The sequence below is a fragment of the Agelaius tricolor genome, unplaced genomic scaffold, assembly GCF_023055355.1.
Source record: "Agelaius tricolor isolate 1412-34295 unplaced genomic scaffold, bAgeTri1.0.p SCAF_10, whole genome shotgun sequence".
In the NCBI taxonomy this organism is placed as follows: domain Eukaryota; kingdom Metazoa; phylum Chordata; class Aves; order Passeriformes; family Icteridae; genus Agelaius; species Agelaius tricolor.
The window spans coordinates 8,162,294-8,183,002 of record NW_027269270.1 but is presented as its reverse complement, the minus strand read 5'-3'; the positions used below and the strand labels follow the sequence as shown (position 1 = coordinate 8,183,002).

The 20,709-nt window shown below is 37.4% G+C and overlaps 1 protein-coding gene across 2 annotated transcripts in view; it reads left to right on the top strand.

Moving 5' to 3' along the window:
• RFTN2 (raftlin family member 2) overlaps positions 1–20,539 on the top strand; it is a 29,639-nt gene extending 9,100 nt beyond the window's left edge. For both annotated transcript variants that reach the window (XM_071434574.1, XM_071434575.1), the window contains 6 exons: positions 737–1,049; positions 3,947–4,147; positions 6,446–6,567; positions 7,688–7,791; positions 13,391–13,469; positions 16,541–20,539. In XM_071434574.1, the coding sequence (XP_071290675.1) occupies positions 737–1,049; positions 3,947–4,147; positions 6,446–6,567; positions 7,688–7,791; positions 13,391–13,469; positions 16,541–16,810 (1,089 nt within the window). In that variant the 3' untranslated portion in view covers positions 16,811–20,539. The remainder of the gene's footprint in view (positions 1–736; positions 1,050–3,946; positions 4,148–6,445; positions 6,568–7,687; positions 7,792–13,390; positions 13,470–16,540) is intronic.
• The last annotated feature ends 170 nt before the right edge of the window (positions 20,540–20,709 follow it).

The following is a 20,709-nucleotide window of genomic DNA, read 5'->3' as shown; positions in this document are numbered from 1 at the left end:
TCTTCTTTCTGAACTGAAGCTCCTGTACTTTCCTTTGAGGACTTTACTTCACAGGGGAGCTTGTAGTACAAAGTGTCAGTGGGGTCACCTTCCTAAATGGCAGCACTCCTTAACCCAGGGAAAAAAACCATCTCCAAGAACAGGCACATCCCACAGATGGCAAAGATGTCACAGTTGTGCATTGAGACTTCAGTGCCAAGCAGACACCACTGGCTGAAATAAGAGGAACTTCATTTGCTTCTAGCCCCCTCCTTACTCTGCTCCTCCACTGTCTTCAGTAATAACAAAGCTGAGCAGCCTCCAAGGGAGCCAGGGGGTAATGACTCATGGCTCATGGGAGAGATACTGACCTCCAATATTACAGAAGTATTTTTAATATGACTGGCATCACATATTTAGAGAAATACTATTTATTTTCTTACTATACTGCTTATCAATAACACACAGTAAATAAAGTACTTTGGGTTTGTTCTAAATGAAGGCTTTTGTTTACTCTGAGGTCAGTACCAGTGTTGGCCACCTTTCTTGGCCTGACTCCAAAGACATGCTGGAAAACTTCCATTTACTTTGAAGCAGGGGCAGGATCAAAGAGAAGTCACCCTTCTGTAATACAGTGTTAGGCCTTTATGTCTACAGCAGTTTAGTAAAGTGGTTCATGTATGTACAAGCTGTAAAGAAGAAAAAGGTCCATGCAATTCTAAAATGACTTTGCAGCTAAATTTATGTTGTATTGCAGGTTAATGAAGCTGCTAAAAGAGGAAAGAAGTTTGTGGGATTTGTAACACAACATTTTCCTCATCCTAAAGCCTGTAATGGAACAAGTGCAGATGGAGGTGCAGAGCTGGAATCCACGCTGGGCAGAAGAAATAGGGAACACAGACGAGAAAACTTTGAGGAAAACTATAAAAACTGGAATGAAGGGACATTAAGTGGTCACTCATCTGAGAGTGGGATAGAGGAGGAAATGCATGGAGAAAGCAGACTGTTAGAGGATTCAGATTTCCAGTTTGGAAAAGAAGTCAGCCCTTCTAAACCACGGAAAGGAGATGGTAATAAATGCTGCTTGTTTGTTGCAGAAATAAGGTATTTTATTGAGGCATTGGAAAAAATAAAACAGCATTTTCTGTTGTATCAAATACTGGTTTTGGAAGATGCCTCTGCACATAGGTATGTAAATGTATACATATTTCTAAAAGAGTTGCCAATAAAAAAAGCAGAAGGAACACTCACCTTCTGTTTTATGTATGTGAGCTGTAGTAATATATTAAATGATATTTCATTTTCATATAGACTATTGTAGATGTACTGTCAGAATTCTAGTTTGCAATTGAAAGAAAAAAAGAAAACCACAAACACCCCAAAATCACCCACAGTGTAATTGTGGCTTGACATGTGGCACCTTTGAAGGTTTTTTGCTCAGTATGTGTATAACAAACATGTGGCAGTAAAAATCCTTCCTTTTAGAAGGATGCAATTGTTATAAAATATTTTCTGCAGCACACACGTAGATATACTCAATATAAAATTACAAACACGTAGTGATTTCAAAGTATACCTTGTGATTCCAGTTGTGCCTGTTTGAAAGATGACAACAAAGAGAGCCCCTTCCAGCTAGAGCCATAATTTTACATGCTTCCAGGCAACTCACATAATGTACACCAAATAAATCCGTTCATAATGGATTCTTTCTGGTTAATGTGCCTTCAAGAAGTGTCCTGAAAGAGATGGCTGAAATTAATGCATTGACCATGAAATCGAAGACAATAATTGTTACAAAATGAATTTCTTAGAGAGAAGTGAGCACTGGAAGTATAGGAAGGAAAAGCATAATTGAAAAAATGTTGATGCTGTGATAGACAACTTTGTTGTAGAAGGATGAGGTGCTTGGTGTAGTCTGTGCAAAAAATGGTCTGAAACATTGACTTCTGGTACTGAAACTCTTAAGGCCTCCTGGCTGCTAAGAGGAAAAGGTAAAAAGAAAGAAGTAATCTGAGTAAGAGAACTTATGCAAGACAGAATTGTGTGGAAAGCAGGCAGCATGAAACTCCATGTCAGGCCGCATTTCCTGATGAGCCAGACATGTTTTAATTGCTCTCAAAAGCAACCTTTTCACTTTGCTGTTCAAGCAGCTCTCCAGTTTGTAGACTGTGAGAATAATGACTCTAAACACAGAGATAATCAATGTCCCTCTTATTTTTAACACTTGAGTAAAAGCAGTTTTTTTACAAGTGAGTCTTTACAGCATAATCTGGTAAAGCTTAACTCTTTTCTTATGGCATGAAATAGTGAGTTTGCTGTGTATTAACAGTCCTGTGAGGAAGAAGTGGAAAAACTAGGTTCTGTTCAGGAGCACTGTTTGTACAGGCTGGTGTGACCAGGTAGATCACCAGCCAGTGCATCCCCTACATGCAGTGTTCTCAGCAAACTTCAAAAAGCTTTGACAAGGGTATGCCAGGTTTCTCCATACTAGTCAAATAGAAAATCACTGGAGTTCATAAGGTAAAACTTCTGGAAACTTAACCACCTTTCTTGGTCTATTTTTTATGTAAAAATCATTTTGAAAAATGCTGATGTGAGTTTTCCAAGGCAGTCTTGCATGTGTGTAGGTGTACTGCTATGCCAGTGTGCCACTTCCATTTACCTCTGCTCAAAAGAGGCAAAAAACTATGTCTGAGTTATAGATTTGGGAATTGTAAGTATGAATTTTTACTGTTATGTTGCTTTTTGAACTATTTTATTGAATTTTGACTATAATACATTGCTTGCAGAGGTAAATTTCTGGTAGATGTGAGGAATTGAATAGTTGTATTGGTAAACAATTTCCTTTTTCTGTAGAATAAGAGATCTTACTTCAATATATATTAAAAGAAATTAAGGTTTGTCAGGATAAACAGATCACTTGTGATGTAAGCACCTGTGAAAGTGATAAAACTGTATGAAGAGTTATCTCTTACTAAAAGTTCAACATTTTGTTCTGAATTTCCCCTATTCTAGGCACCTAATGCCACCTGCAGTGGGTGTAGTAAGGCTTCTCAAAGCAGAGAGGGATTCTTTCAGATTACTTAGAGTACAAATCCTATTTTGGAAATTTCTGTTTCTGGAGCCTAGAGAGACTAACTTCTTAACTGGGGTCATCTAAGCAAATTCCTTTGTTTTGACAGTGCAAAAAAGTTTGATATTTAAAGGTTGGTTTGCATTGATTTAGGCTGACCAGCAGTATTAAGCAATCTGAGAATATTTCTGGGCAGCTGCTTTGTGTTACTTGTCTACACCAGTGACACACAAGTGTATTTGTAGAACACACTCACATAGTTAGGGTTTCATAATTTGCACCACTGATTTCCTAATATGCTGTGGATATGTCAGTTTGTAATGAGTGCTTGCTTGTGACTGGTTTTGTTACAGCACTGTATTAATACCCAGACAGAAAACCAATTTGAGGATATGTTGGTTTTGTATCTTTAACTTCCACTGATCATCAGTTACTATGGGAAAATCCCAGTGAGCAACTAATTACACTGGTACTTCATAGAATAATGGGTTAAAGTCAGTGCAAGGCATTCCTTGCATTTGCAAGCTTAGAAAATCGGCTTTTGTTTTTATAGTTGTAAATATTTGTAGCCAGAAGTTCCACGAGTGGCAGAAATGAAGGCTCTTTCCACTGGTTTTTCTAAGTCCTTGTATGTTTTCTTTATGCAAACCCCAACTACCCTAAGAATTCAGTGACAGCCCAGCTGTAAGAAGTTCACATTTTCCTTATATCCCAGAGTGTACCTCCCCTCACACCTTGTCCTGAGTGTGTTTAGGTCTTAAGCAGAGTAACATTAAGAACCAATTAGTAAAACTGTTGCTTAGAAATAGAAAATGTTGTTAAATAGGAGATGAGTAATATTACAAATTTTGGAGAACTGTCTTTGAGGTTCTTTCTTCCTTTCTCTCTCCTTAGACAAGCTCTATACAGTCTTCAATGTTTTTGATGATGATTCTACCTGCTGGACCTACCATGAAGGTGTTTTGTCTATGAAAGTAACAAGAAAGGGGCCAGTTGTTAGTACACTGGAAGCAGACTGGCTAGAATTAACTACATTTTATTATAAACAAGGATTGGCCTTAGTTGATTCTTTTGTACACTGGGAAACTTCTAAAGGTGAGTACTGTCCCAGGATATCATGAAACTTCTGCTTGTTTACATAGAACTATGTAATTAAAAAAAAATATTATTCTATTTTGCTTCTTGATGGGAGGGTATATATGTGAGCATGTCCAGGTGGATCTGTAACTGCCCAGAAAATAAATTACTCCCTTTTAGGTATCAGATTCCACAAATTTATAAAAGACCAAGTAATTGAAATTCTTACTTTGTTTTATCAAATTGACAATTTCCAAAGCAGCAAACTAGAGTAGCTTTATAACAAAATAAAGCTCTTGTGCTAGTTCTTCTGGTTTGGTTTGTGCTTTTTTAAGGAAAAGACAGTGGGATGAAAAGTGTAGAACTCTTGAACACTGCTGCTGTAAAATATGTAATTGAGAGTTTGATTTCCATTTGAACTGGATTTGTCTGAAAGCCAGAAGTTAAAAGTGTGCAAAAAAGTGGTGACTACTGTTGTACAATTACTTGAAAAAAAGTGAAGAAAAAATGTAGTTCCCTAGTGTTAGGAGTACAGACCAAAACAAACTGAGATGATTAATAAATTCCAAAACAATTAAATATTTTAACAATTGCTGTTTGATAGCAAACCTACACTGTATACTTCACTTAGGTGAAGTATACAGTGTAGGTTTTGGTATCAGGTATATTTGGTTGCATTTGTACCGGTCTTGCTTGTACCAAATTGCAATTTGTTGATGTTCCTTTATAATTAATTATTGCAGTGTAAGCAAAATAGAGGGTTGCAGTAGAGAAAGGTCTTGTTAAATGTTAGTTGAAAAGGCTCCAGGGACCTTAAACAGTTTTTTGCAATGCTCCGGATGATTAACAAGTGCAATAGATAATTAATAATGTATTAAATTGGCTTTCATAAGTAATTTTGTCTTCATTATATTAGGAGGGTAAAATTACTGTCAGTTTGAGCAGCTACTATATTTACTATGCCTTATGCTTTTTTCTGATAATTTTGATTTAAAACAATATGAACTCTTGGATTATTGAAGGCCTTAAATGAAAAAAAAACCTGCAAAACATAAGATCTTTACAATTTAAATTATGATTCTTCAAAAACAAAAGCCTGACACTAATGACAACTCTTCAGTTTTCATTGCTCTCCACGGTTTTGAATGTGAATCACTGTGTTTCTGTAGCTCTGCAGTAAATTTAGTGACTCAGAGGCACATAAGCTCATCAATGTAGATTTACTTCTGATGGAATTTGGCAGCTAGTCCCTCTCAAACTGCATATTTTGTGCACATGAACAGTCTAATGCCACAGTTTGTAGCAGTCATCTTTTTTTACTTTGAAACTGTTACTCCTTTTTATTGAAATCGGTGGAACAACCAAATTTCCTTCGGTGGAGGAGAGTTGAGAATTCAGACTTGTTTTCATTATAAAGTTTTTTTAGAGCTGGAAAAGAACTCTCTGGAGATCTGTTACAGTTCACTGAAGGGTGGTTTTGCAGCTGTTGAAATTAATCTTTGCAGCTGTTGTCCAACAACAGTTTTACAGTCTTCCATTCCCCACAGAGAGAGCTGTCTGCTCTTCTTTGCATGAATAATTCCCCATCTTTAGTACCCAGGTAATAACATATCTCATCCAGTATTGGAGGGGATTTAATGCTGATATTCTGAGGATTACATGATTTTGCTGTACCAATTTAATTGGTTAGTCAGCTGTCAATGTAAATCTCCACAAAAGGCTATTCCCAAAGGCTGTTAGGAGGAGGAAAATCAGAAACTGAACCAATATTTGATGCACAGCTTTAGTTTGGGCCAAACGGATGCTACCGGCCTTTGACATGTGAGTCAGGGACTTGTACTCTGAACTTCCTTCCCATCAGGAATCCTCCTACAATTACTTGCTTCAAGCTCTTCCTGTGGCCATTTATGTATTTAAGTGGCTGTAGTTGAACTTTACACTTCATGGTTCACTCATTTTTGTGCTCTCTCCCACCACACCAAAAGCCACATGTCTTGTCAGGAGGACAATATTGAAATTCAGAAAAAAAAGGTTGTGCCCATCCTCTGCAATGGATATGTTGAATACAGGAAACTGGAATTCATACTGGAGTGTGGAATGGGTTAATGCTTTTGAGACAGTTGTTCACAGTTCAATTTGTGTAGGAAAAAAGGGGATTTTAATAGTAAGTTGACTTGCATACTCTATAAATAAGAAATTAGAGTTTTCTGAATCATTTCATTTTATTTAGAGAACTGTTAGTTGAGAAAGAAACATCTTGTGTACATCTTGGTAATCTGTCAGCCTAAAACTTAATGCTCATGTTTATGTTCACAGGGGATTATTTGCCCAAATCTTTAGAAGGATTATTTATCTATGAAGAAGAAGGTGCTGGGGTTCCAGGTTCTACCAGGAAAGGAAATGATGCAATAGTTGTTGAACAATGGACAGTCATTGAGGTAAATAGGTGATGATTTAGCAGTGCTATTTCCTACTGGTATTTTTCTTTGTTTTTTTCCTTTAGGGTGCTGGTACCAGTGTTCCATAAACATTCAGGATGGTTTCCTGAAGTCACCTGCATAGGCCTTACTAAAGCCCCAAATGATAAAAATTAAATCAGATTTGTGGGCATTGGTAAATGTACATAAAAGAAATATGCCAGAGGAATTCTGGCCTGACATTTGTAAATGTTCATACCAACAAGTACAACTACCAAAGAAAATGTCTTGGGGTTTTTATGTGTGTGTTTGAGACCAATTTAGGTGTAATTTCCGCAAGTGCGGGTCACATTGATAGTGGGAAGTGATTTTTAAAAAAGGGGGAGAAAACAGCTAGAACTAGAAAAACAACAAGAGAAAATTGATAGGGAATTAATTCAGTATGATGTTCAGATATGTTTTTATGAAAATTTTACTGCTAAATATGAAACACTTGGGTTTACTAATAAATTTACTACTGGTGTAGTAGGTTACAGCAATGAAATTACTTAAATGACTCTTTAGAAACATATTAATCTTTTAGGATTTTTAGTATGAATGATGTCTGAAAGCAGTTATTGTTGGATCATGTTGTTGGATTTTCTTTTGAAATATCCAATGATAAATACATTTACACATGTGAAAAAAATTAACATCAAACTAAAGACTTGTATATTTTTAAAAAAAAGACCACCACCAAAAAACCCACCAAAACCTTAAGTATGTAGCGAAGTGAAATGCTTATTTTTCATATGTGGAGTAAATAAAAATGTCAGTTGAGACACCTGATTATGGTGCTTAAAAAGTTTTAGGCACTAATTTAGCAAAGTGACAAGTTTAAGGAATAAGATACTTTGAATTATGTCTTGATGAGTCAGGGCTCATACCTAATGTTAATAAGTTCTGTTTTCCATTGATTTTATAGTCTTGAACTTTTCAAGTTGTTTTCAGTTTGAAATAACGAATCTCCACCAAACACAGCTTGATGTCATCTCAAAGGATTATCTCATTAAAAGTGAGAGGGGAGGTGTTGTAATTGTGTAGAAATGCCAATAAAACCTGTACAGAGTCTCTTTACTACTTTTTATAATTATTAATGTAGGGGTGTGAAATTAAAACAGATTATGGACCTTTACTGCACACGCTGGCTGAGTTTGGATGGCTCCTGACCTGTGTCCTGCCTACACCAATTGTACGACATGACAGGTACCCAAACTCTTGATTACAGCATTCTTGGTGTCTATGGCTGAGAATTATCAATAATTACTTGCATACATAAATGTAAAAGGAAGAAAAATGCTGATGATGTGAAATGTATGTAAAGCTTGAGATGTAAGTAGCATTTTCATGGAGTGCTTTGCCACATCTGCTTAGGACTACTGATTTCAGTGAGTCTAATTCTAAATTTAAAATACATTGTGTTAATCTAAGCATGAAAGATTTTATTTAGGAAACTTTTTATCACATACCCAGTCCACAGCAATGAGGTTACTCATGCTTCAACTAGAAACAAGTGTTGAAATGTTTCACTAGTTTAGGACCTTGGTGAATGACTGATTTAGACCATGGCAAAAGTCATGTTGTCACAAGACAGTCATGGAGTGTTTGTTGCAAATTAGGGCAGAGAATGTGCTAATCCAGCAAGTTATTGGGCTGTTTCTCTTCTCTAATATAGACATTATGGTTTAACTCAAATATAGTACCAGACTACTGGATTTTGGGTCTCTAGCTGTAATGTTTATTTAGAGCATTGATGAGACTCTGTTCTACATAAGAAGAGCTAAATTGCAGACCTGGATTCCCCATAAGGCTCCAGGCTTGCTTTTTTCTTTTTTTTAATTCTTAAATTACCCCCTCCCCCTGACAAAAGAAAAAAAATACAACAGTAGACCAAGAATTGTTAATGCCTCCCTTCTCTCTCTTTTTTTTTTTTTTAAGTTCTCCACCCATTAGATTAAGACTGCCAAACTTCAAAAGCAAACAAATGTATTGAGGCAGGGCTTAGGGCTCATTAACAACTGTGGAAAGAGTGGATGACTTGAGTAATCTTTGGATCCCAGACCTCACTGTGTTAAATCAAGACAGCATGAAAAAGATGTGCATGAAAGATTCTAAGAAAACTGTTGCAAGAAATTAGAGTTCTGCTTAAGTGATTTGACATAATTAAATCAACTCACCCCATGTAAGAAGGAGGCTTTAGTGATCAGGAAGTAGGTGTTGGGGTTTTTTGACAGTGTTTTTTCCAATAGTTGACTTTTACCAACTGGTTAAATGCAAAGACAAAAGAAGTTGTGGTAAAATATGGCATGTTCTGTAGCTTTTTTTTTTTTTTTTTTTTTTTTTTTTTTTTTTTTTTTTTTTTTTGAGTGTCTCTGTTTTGCTTTCCTCTGGAAGAAGTGGTTTCCAGAATATGAAACAAATGGTTATCCTTTAATTTCTTTTAATTTCTTCAATAATTTTGTAGTCTAAGTGTATTAGCTTTCAACATGGTGACTTATAGACTATATGAACTACCAGGTTTTCATAAACAGCTGAAATTTTGGCCAAAATTTGGGACTTGAGAGTAAGTCTTCAGAATCTGGGTTTAATCTTTGAAGAATGGCAGGGAGATTTCAGTAGTCATGGTGTGTTCTGAGTCACAGGATGAGAGAATATTTAACTTCCAACCTTTTGTGTCCCACAAGCAATGTAACTAAACCCATCCCCACAGAGTTTGGGCAGCAGGGTCAGGAATGTCCTGAGCAGCTGCTGAGTGACACTCTGGGAGTGTCAGCCCGTGCTTGCAGCACATCAAATGGTGCTGGTTTGTACCTCAGAGATCACAGAGCCAAGGCAGGGCCAACTAAAAGAGGCAAAGTGCTGTAAGGGAAAAAAAAACATAGGATGCAGTGCTGTAGGAAGCATTAACAGATTGATTAGGCTGGGGCTGTTCCTTGGATCAGTAAGAATGTACCAGGAAGATATTAGGTCTCAAGCAGTGCTGCATCCCAGATGTGAAACAACCAGAGCATTAATAGCAGTGTCCATGCTAAAGGGGTTGTATCCTGGCCAAATCTGAAACTGGATTCATTTTGTATCCACACCAGAGTAACTCAGCCTAATAAAAACCCTTTGTTCTCTGGCCTAAATGGTTGAGTAGGACTCTGTATGAATTGTCTAATGCTTGTTATCCCATTGTAGCTTGTGAGTTACTCTTGGAAGAAACAGGATGAATCATGCTTTGTGTGCCTGGAGTATATCTCATATACAGCAATTCAGTTTGCTTTAAAAAAATGAAAAAAGCTTATGAACAAGAATTCCTAATTAGGGATTGAGAATTCATGAGAATCAGAAAATTGTCTTCCTGTTCTGATAGGCTGAGTAGTGATTGATAACTACTATTTTTAGGCATTGATGTTGGTATTTAAAGAGGAGAAGAAATTCCTGCATGGTTACTGTGTGTCTGCTATGAAAGATGCCATTACTGTGGTGGTGGTGGGTTATCCCAGGAATCCAAAAGTCTTAATAAAGAAGGACACTTTATGCTGCTCAACAGCTGTTTTTTTCCCCAGACTCAGAACTCTGACCTCAAAACCCAGCCTGAATATTAAGAGGTTTCAGAAACAGTGAAGAAACTAAATAAGCAACAACTTGGAATGATCGGACAAAATTATGTTTTCATGTTTACTTCTAAAATAGAATTTTTGCATAGCATTTAAAGAAAATCTTATCTATTATCCCCATTTTTACTCACTGTAGTATTTTCCTCTATTCTGTCTTCCTTTTCTCCTAATTTATTGTAAAACTTTTCCTCATGTCAGATCTTTTGTGAGTATTTGCTTGTAAATTTTTAGTACAGTATTACCAGGAGTTTGTAGAAGTCCATACATGTTTGTCATTGAAAACTAGAATTACTTTTAAGGCTTTTAAAATTTTTCATTTAATAGAACATTTAAGCCAGGACACTTAGTATCCCAGGCTGGTGTCTGTCTCCAAACTGAAAGTCTAGATGCTTTGAGTGAGTGCAAAGTTATATTTTTTGAGAAATAAAGATGCAAAAAAAAAAAAAGGCCGCAAAAAAACACACCTGCATACATGAAAATAATTAAATAATTTATCTTATTCCCTTTGGTCATTTTCAGAAAATCTTGTCTAACATCTCTTCTAAGTGTTTTTTACATAAAATATTCATGCATTAAAAAATGGATCTGTAAAAAGCAGAGCCCTTGGCAGTACTACTGAGCTTGTAGCTTCATGGTGTTTTGGAGGACCTAAATATCAACCTGTAAGAGGACAGACACAGTTTCACCCATACAGCATAAGCAGACAAATTGCTGGTGTTTCAACAAAAGAGTCTCTGTTGCTCTTCACCACTCTTAAAAGAAGAGACAGGAAAAAGGCTTCAGCAGCCTTACTCTGCAGTGACCTTTATTTCCCTTCCCTGATTACTGTAGTCCCTGAAATGTCCAGGGCAGCTCTGGGCAATGCACCGCAGAAACACTGACTTTATGGTTATTCATTTATCCTGGCTCACCCCTTCATCTGTATTTTCAAAATGCCCTGACTTATGAGGCAAAGAGGGGATGTAGAAATGTGAGAGAAACTGTGGAGCTTCCCTTGCTCTGAGCACTTTTTCTCATTTAAATTCTGTGGAAATCCCACTGTCATTGAGTTCTTTGTGAATTAAGCTCATAGCTGCTTTGTCGTGTGCAGCATTTTAATAAGGTCAGACTTAGAAATTTGTTAATTTACTTCTTGTCTACTCACCATCATGTCCTTTTTCTGTTCTAGTAGAATTTGTACAAGCTGTAGCTCAGTGTTTGGGTTTTTTTCTTTTCTCTGAAGGAATGCAGACACTGTTACAAAATAAGCCTTAGGCTCTTCCCCATGCCAGAGACTGTGCTCAGCCTTGTTGCTTGGAAGAGATATTTTTCAATTGATCAAAAGAGACATAACTGAGGCACAGAGAAATACCTAGCCAAGTGGAATAAGGTTGCAGGATTGCAGATTTCCTTGTAATGACATAAAATCCAAACACTTTCTTTTAATGAATGCAAATAGTGAGGTAGGGACTTTTAGAACAGGAAACCTTGTTAGGCTTAAGGAAATGAATGAATTGGTTCTCCTGCATTTTTGTTTTTCCCACAAGCTGGAGTTTTAGTTCTCTGTTCTCATCCAAGGAATACATGCAAAGATATGCCGTGACCTGAGTTGAGCCAGACTGAAAAAAAGATTGTGAGGGGCCAAACAGAATCACAAATCCATCATCACTAACTATAGATCTGAGTGGCTGTTTATGCTGAGAGTAGTACTGGCTTGTGTACTTTCTCAGAGCTTACTTCCAGAAGCTTTACTGGGGCAGGCTGTTGACCAGCTCTTCTGAGCTCATAGGAACAGTTCTAATCCCTGGTTTTTCTTGGAGCAAATCCCTGATGTTAAATGCAAAATAATTTTCAGTTGTGAAACCTGCACCAGTTGCCTTGACTTCATGTGTGTGGTGGTTGACCTTGTGACATATCCATACTGAAGTAAAAGCTTACATTGTTTTAGTAGTTCTTAGTAATGTTATGCATAATAACACAGTTTTCTAGTTGATAGAATAGATAGAATCATAAATACTTCAAATGAACTGCCATCTCTTTGGTGTTTCTGTTTTGCTACTTTTATTTAGTGCACTCTTAAATCTGTAGTCACCCCTTGGCCAGACAATTTCAGTGTTTTACCTTTATATGCTTAAAGATCTTATTGAATACTGGCCAAAAGCAGCTCAGGGGAGAAGAGCTTATAAAAATGTAGTATCTGATATTGAGAAGAAAACAGAAATTTTTAAAATCTTCTTATTCTGGAGTTCTTGTCTTGAAATTGTATTACATATCTTATCAATGTGGTGACATGTATTTCTGGTGGAAAGGTGATGGAAATACATTAAAACTTAGAGGATGTATTTACCACCACTACTAAGGGGGTGTAATGATTATGAAACATCATATTAATAATATCTGGTCTGGGGAGCAGCTTCACTTGTCGTGTTTATTTTTCTACAAGAATTCTCTTTTGGGAAAAATCCCAACACCTTTGCTTTGTGTACCATAACAATATTAGCATCTGTAAAAGTTCCAGGACTGAAGTTGCTCTTCTTTTTTTCCCTCTTCTTTATTTTTCTTACCAAAATATTCTTTTGTCCTGCCTATGCTGGTACCTCCCTCGTATGAAACACCTGGTGTCATTCATCTCATTCTGGATGCAAAGCTTATTAAAACTGAGCTGAAGCCCTTTATCCATAGGTGGTGAGGCAGCAAGGCTATCCTGCTGTGTCAGTTAGATGACATTTTACAACTTTTATTTAGCACTAAATAAGTTTCATGCCACAAAGTATTGAGAGATTTGCTGAATGGATCTATTAAGATTGGGCCTGGTTGTTGTGATACTAATAGGTAGTAATATGTTGTTGTATATTTAACAGTGGAGATCAAGTTAAAAAAAGACTTATGAAGGTTTGATTCAGATGTAAATGTGCAGACTTGGATTAAAAGCAGGAGCTCTGATATTTAAATTTTCACAAGCACACATGTTAAATAACTCTAGTCATGGTAATACAAGTTACTGGTCTGTCCATATTTTCATGTGTATCACCTTAACCTAATCCTATGCCTCTGTTTTTAAAAAAATATCATTATAGAACCATTGAGGAATTAATAAACTGGATAATACTCTAATCTGTCCTCTTCTCACTTGTGAACTTACACCCTACCCTAAAGATAACTTCAAATATGTTAGTGACAATTATTGCTTTTAAAACATGGAAACTATTTTCTTTAAATTTTAGTGAAGGAAATCTAGCCACAAAGCAAGTAATTTTTCTTCAGAGACCTGTTATGTGGAGTTCTGCTGTCCAGACACCAGAGGTGAGTAACATTTTTGTGGTATTAATATTAAAAAAATTAGAACTTCACATAATGGTAAGATACAGAAAGAAACTAGACTTGAGAATTAACAGGGGAAAGAACTGGCAGAACATGGTTTCCCTGCAAATAAGTTCAGGTTTGTGGATGTTTTTTGCAGCTGGATCACATGTTATTTTTTTCCTCAGCTGTTATCTCTTAACCCATAGAGAAAAGCATGAACAGGCTAAAAACCTCTTTTGTGCTAAGGAATTACTGTGTCTCAGGTGAATGTGTTTGGCTATGCTGTATTTCCTTGGAGTCTTTAGGGAGTCTGATCAAAATCCTGCATCTCTTGCACATGAAACAGAAAACTATTTTGACCTTCAAAATGTCAACTTTCACATTTTTAGAAGAAAGGAGTGTTAAGCTATGCTCTAAAGGATACTATAACCTGCAGGTTATCAGGGTGAAGGGCTGTTGTTGGGCATGAAAATGTGTGACAGAGATAGAGGCTTTAAAATTTCTGCAGCTGAACCTCAACAACTGCAGGAATTGCAGTTAAACCTCAACAACCTTGTCCCTTTTGGGTGGAGGTTGTATCAAGTGCTTTGAGGATTAAGTGACTGACAGTCTCCACATTCTGCTCCAAGTCAGTGTCACAATTACTGCACCAGCACACTGCTGCAGTAAATCCTGCTGTGGCCAGAGAAGGGGGAGCTCCTGGTGGGCTTTTCTTTGCCAGGTCTTTTGACATACTGTGATGGGTTTCCATTTTTGGTTCTTTCTCATTTTCAGTAGCTGGTCAGCCTTTCTCCATTCAACATGTCTTTCCTGTGATAACCTTAAGCAGTTAGGAAAGCTAAGAATGTTTTCACTCATGTCCAGCAGTGAAGTGGTAACTTCACAAACCCATTCATGGCATATAATTATATGGCAGTGATACCTAGCTGTTTCTTTCTCTATTTGTATGAATACTTCCATAATTCTTCAAATTTCTTGCATTTCTATTTGATCTTTGTGGGTTTTTTTTTACTGTCTGTTCAATGTGCTGCCATCATCTCTGTTTTCCTTTGTTTAGTGTTTCTAAAATATACTCTTCCTTTTTTTGTTCTTCTCCAGGCTTCTGCTTATCTCCAGCCTAACTTCCTTCTCAGTGTGTCCCCTGATAATTAGTACTTCCATGCCTGGAAGAACTTGCCTTCAACATGTACACTTCAAGTCCTGTTTGTTTTTGTCTCTGCCACTGTCTCAGTTCCCAGATAGTTCTTGTATGCTGTAATTTATTTCTTCATTTTCAGAATTGGAGCTTTTGCTTTTTTGCTCTTCAAAGTTCTGTGTAGTCTCCTTTGCCAGTGTATTTATCTCTCTCCATTCATACCCTCTCCTAAATTCTGCCAGTGGAATTTTTTCCCTAACCACCCACTGTGTCAAAAGCACCTCCAGCTTTTATCTTTAAAACCTTCTAACTTCCTCTCAAATGCCTGACTTTGTAGCCTTTACTTTTTTCCTAATTCATTTCTGAAATTATGTTTTGGACCACAATTTTTGGTGGCAACATTGTAAATATATAAAGCAAAATCATGTCAGCCACAAAATGATGGTTTTCCTGATGCTTTCCTACTTCTTTAATAGTCTGTATATAATAAGGGCATGAACTCCTGATACTTTTTCCCTTGGTAAGGCATAATGTCACTTCTAACTATGTGTCTCTTAAAAGGCAGTCTAACTGTATGTCACAAGTTGGATTCTGCCAAGAGATGTAATACAAACCAGTTCTGTAAAAACACTCAGTGTGAGGAACTGATGAATCTTTGAGACATGGCTGAAATTAAAAATAGGAAGCATTGTACTCACTGTTTAAATTCTTTCACCCTGTTGTAGGGTGATGAGCAGCCTTGAGTATACAAATAAAATGTGTTTTGTAGTTGTTTTATTTTGTTGGATTGGGAAGTGTTTGACTTAAGCCATAAACATACTCAAAGTAAACAAGAAATAGCTGATTTGTAGCCATTTACATCAGGATTTCTATGTTTGAAGTCTGAACAAAATGTGTTTTTTCAGTACCAGTGAGTGTTTTCCTTCTCTACCAGAAATTTCATTATGCTGAGGTCATTTAGCTTGGGCTAAATAGGTAACTGAGGCTGAAGCTGAAATATTTAGCAGAGTTACATTTTCCTTCTGTTTTGCCAGTTATGTTGGTTTTCACCATAATTTTAATCCCCCATTACTTGGTCTCTTACTGGGGAATGGAATATGTTATGTCCTCACAGCTCATCTCTGTGCCTTCCTGTGTATATGTGGGGCAGTGAGTTATGGCCTGGCTTATGATTTATGTGATAGTGCAAAAGCATCTTGGGTTACGAGGGCTGTACTGTCTCTGTGGGCTTTCTGTTTGTCACATACCATTTGTTTTTCTAAGAAAGGGTTCAGAGGATGAAATGCAAGATTGAACCATGCAGTGCTTGAGGGGTTGTTTTTTTCTTTTCTCTTTTTCTTTATTTCCCTTAAGCAGACTTTTCCATCCTCTTTCTGTGGCATCCAGGCAAAACTTATTTCCTTCTGTTTCTCCTGAGGCAGTGCTGTTTCCCTTGTTTAATTTCCCAGTGTTCCCTATAACAGCTTTCCTAAATATGTTTCCTTTAGCCACATAGGCCATTGTTTTTACTGTTTCAAAAGGATTTGAGAAAAAGCTTAGCAATGTACAGAAGGGGGACACAAACTTGCCAAAGCATAGTAAGAGTCTGTAGAGTGTTTGTTTTTGTAAAGTGTCTGCACTGTGTCCTTCATGCACTAAAATGCAGCTCCCAATACTAAAGTCAGGCTGTATTAATCCTGAGTTCCTCCTGTGCAAGGACTCTGTAGATCCCATCTCCAAGGAGCTGTATAGAGCAGCCACTGACTTCTATCTGCATAGATTTACCATGGGAATGGTAATTGCCTCCTCAGATAATGGCAATCTCTTATTTCTTGAGAATTGCATTCATGATTAAAATGCAGCTACACTAAATTTATCCATGATCCTTTGCAAAGTGTTTGGCTCAGCTGTTTTTCCCCTAAATAAACTAACATTTCAACATTTTCTTGTTTTTCAGAGGAAAGCCTTAAGACAAATGACTGGGGAAGAAAAAGGCAGAGTGTCCAGCAGAAGTGTGGGGTCAGACACAGCTGCTTTCTGCCCTGTAGAAACTGGACAACCACCTGATGAGTTTCACCTATCTCCTTCTAGACAATGTTGGATCAAGGAGGGATCCTCCCATTATGGAGGCTTCCCAGGATTCAGTAGCAGTGATGGAGTATTAAGGGAACTGGATGATGGACAATTTGACCAGGAGGATGGAGTCACTCAGGTCACGTGTATGTGAGAAGTAAGTAACTGCATCAAATGGACATGTACATAAATCACACAAATGGGTTTTTTTCAAAAAAAACTACACTACTTTAAATACATTGGTATAATCCTATGACTCTTCCCAAACTCTTTTTGTATTTTTTTCATTTTCCATGTTGTGTTAATCCTACTGTAGTAATAATACTACTGCAAAATAATTTGTTTTTCTGTCTGTCTTTAATAGTATAACTACATGACTTGGGTGCTCTGCTAACTTAATGCTTTTGACAAGCAAGGAAGCAAAAGCTGCAAAACAGTGACAGTTTGAATTGTGTGAGAGAGAAAGGAATGAGGATGTTTAGAATTTTCCACAAGCTGGAGGAATGCTTTTGGGTTTGTTTGGTTGTTTTGTTGTTCGGGTTTTTTTAAGGATGTTGTATATATTGGTGGGGAAAAATGAACTGTCTGGCTGTTGTTAAGTTTTAATATAATTTTCACTTTATTTGCCTTGTCTAAGTTCAAAAGCCTAGGGAAATGTCAAGTCTTAGACTAGAGTGTTAATAATTTAAGCTACATTCAGACTTGGTATGGACAGAAAAACTCAGGAGGCTGTAGGTAGCTAACTTGTTCCTGGAATATAACTTCACCTATGCAGTTTTCACAAGGTTCCTTGTACATGTAAGCCAGGAGTTTATAACTTGTATTATAATGATGTGTTCATAATGTACTCATGAGTGGAAATTAGGAACTGCTCATCCCTTGAAAAATAAGTTGTAGTCTGTAAACAGGTAGTTTGAGAAGCTCCCTAGGAAGCATTGAGAGCAGTGTGATGCTGCTAATGCATAGGAGGAAGATGTAGGCTAAACTTCATAGGCAGTATTAGATGGATGTATATATAAAATGTCTCAGCTAAATGTATCTCACACTGGATAAAGTGTATTGAGCTGCATCCAATACCAGACTTGATGTTCAGAGGAAAGGATCAAGTTGCTGTGCTTCCATCCTTACTATGGGGAGGGGCTGCTTGCATTAAGGGAGGTTAATGCTGGCAAGGTGCTGTGGGGAAAGGAACAAACAGCAACTGCTTTTATGCTGCTGTCTGGAAGGTGTATTTTACAGAGGAGAAGCCGAATAAAAATGCATCTCCAGAAGGTAAATGTGATTATAACTACAGTGTGCATTTTTAATTTAGTTCTAGAAGCAAAAAAAAAAATTATAAATGCTTGTCATCTCTAAGCTAGTGTAAAATAATTTGGTCAAAATAAGTCAGAACTGAGCAAATGTATTCATAACTCTGTTCTCAGTGTTTGCAGTACAGCACACACGTCACCCAGGGATTTTGGTACCTGTCTTTGTGTGTTGTGCTGCAAACATAGATGTCATTAATCATTTACCTACAACACCCCATTCCCCATGGATGGCATCCCACCAGCTGCTGTGCACTCTGCCTAATCCACAGTGGTAGATGCTGGCACTAAATGCAGAGGGCAGATTAATGCAGTGACTGGAACACCAACAATTAACTCCAAATAAGCACCCCAGGAGATGACCAGGATAGTGGAGGTTCAGCTGCAGTCTCAGAGCTGTGCAGAAAGAACACAGCTGCTTATTTCAGTAAGCAAAACTAATTCATGCAGAAAAAAATACAATTTTATAGGGTGGGGGATGTAGGGGGAAAACCCATTCTACTGACATAATTAGCATGGGGGAGCTTGAAATAATATTGCTTTGGAGCTGCTTCTGAGCTACTTACAAAATTCTTACTGGCAGGCTTGCTTATTTTTCCTTTGGAAGAGCAACTTTTAACTGTTTGTAGCAGTTTGAGGGCTTTTCTTCCAAAAAAATCTACAGCTCTGGAGATTAAGCTTCAACTTCTTTTTCCCATTGCATGCTGTGGGGAGTGATGGGAGCACCTCCAACAGGAGGTACAGTAAGGAACCCTTCTGGCCAAGGCTCTTCTCCCAGCTTTCCCACCAGCATCTCGAGGTCAGGGATGTGGGTGGGGCATCAGCCTTGTGTTCATGGCTGTGTGGGGCAGTGAAGGAGGAAGATCCCTCTGCTGGGCTGGGTGTCCCTGCAGAGCCTGCCCAAGTGCTGCTTTCTCTTGTGGCACTTCTCAGGGAGCACTGGTCATGCTCACAGGCAGCAGGGATCTCCTCCATGGGACACAGATGGGCAAGAAATATGAAATACAAGTTACAGCTGCCTCTGGCAGAAAGCCAGGTAACTCTAGCATGTTAAAAAAGGAGCAACAGCTGGTCTCATGCAACCGGGAATATGTTGCTCTACTTCTAGAAGTATTTTTTAATGAGTTATCCAAAACTTGTGTGTGTGTAATTTTAACCATTGGTCATTCTCCATACAAGTCCAATCGGTAAAATGGGCAAAATTTGGTCCAGAACTCCAGTTCTGAATAATTCAAGTTAGAGCTTTTAAATATCAAAGAAATAACCTTTTATAAAGCAAGATCCTTGCTTAAGATAGTTAACATTAGTGAGTCCTAAACCAAAACTGAGCTGTAAGTATTTAAGTTACAAAGTACATTTAATACAGTTACTCTTTCTAGAATGCATTAATTGGATAAAAATGACTTAATTTTTAACTGAGATCTTTCATATCACCTGTTGAAAGGGCAGAAAATTCAAATAAAACAGTATCTTTCTAAGAGAAATATTCTCCGTACAATTAATGGGATGTACACAGGAGAGACTGTTTTGGAATTAGGGTGGAAATTGAGTATGCCCTGGATGTCCACAGGTACACTAGAACATCATCACTTTCAGCAAGAAAGGCTTCTTTTAAAATGAAATAAAGCCATATTCTTTTTCAGTTATAGCCCTCAGTTTTGACTATGCTTTAGTCCTTGCTCATGAATCTCACAGCTGTTGACAATGCTCCACACCTCTGGATTCCTTTCTTTTTAATGCAGTATAACTATGCTAAATTGTTTCCTCTGAACCCACACAGCAATTCCTGGATTGTTAAGGACAGCTGGGTTTTTTAATGCCATTTGTCTCATAGTATCAAAGTAGCCTGTGCTGTAGAAATATTCATCTGGATTGTTGGCTTTTGGCAGTCAGGGCACGTTGCTTGCTCAGCCTGTGTGAAGGCAGTGGAAGAATTACCTGACTTCATGCACTTGACCACTCACCTTCCTAAGGTTTGGATGCTGAAACTGAAAAAACTGAAAATGCTTCTAAAACGAGTTATGGAAAATCATCTGGTTTGTTCCTTGTAAAATATTCTGAGAGACAACTCATACCTTACTTGGATGAGTGAAAAAGGGAGGGTGCATTTTGGGTACAGGAGATTTGATTTCAGATCCTCATCACCTGGCTGGCACAAACCAGAGCATTAAGGTTTGCCCTTACTGGTGTGGTGACCAGCACTGTCCACTAAGTAAAGCAGCTTTGTAAATCAGAAGAATTCTCTGAAAAGAACAGTAAGTACACTTTCTGTAGTCAATAGCAAGGCTTCAGCCAGGAGCCCTTGTGTTTGAAATGTAGTAGGAAAACCCCTTTCCTTGTTGTGACAACAGAAATGCTCTGCAACTATTAGAAAGAAGGCAGCCATGTTCATGAACCTCTGCAAAAGACTGTTTATACTTTCTGATGCTTAAATTGTTTGGAGAGGAAATAGTTTTCTAATGTTTACAAACAGGAAGAAACTGTCCACAGTTAAATATTTTGTACTTTGCTTATAACTGTCAGAACAGTTTATTTACATACCTGGTCAACTGCAATAAATGGCTGCTTCACTTGTTTTTGGTCTGTAAAATATTTTCTTTTGTATAGGTTCAGATCTTTTCTGTAGTGCATATAGGAAGGTTCTCACCATTAGAAGTACTTAGCAAATCAGTTCCCAGTTTATAGTGTTTAGCTCACATTGACATTAACTGGATCAATGCATACCTTGCCTCAAGTTAAAATCAGC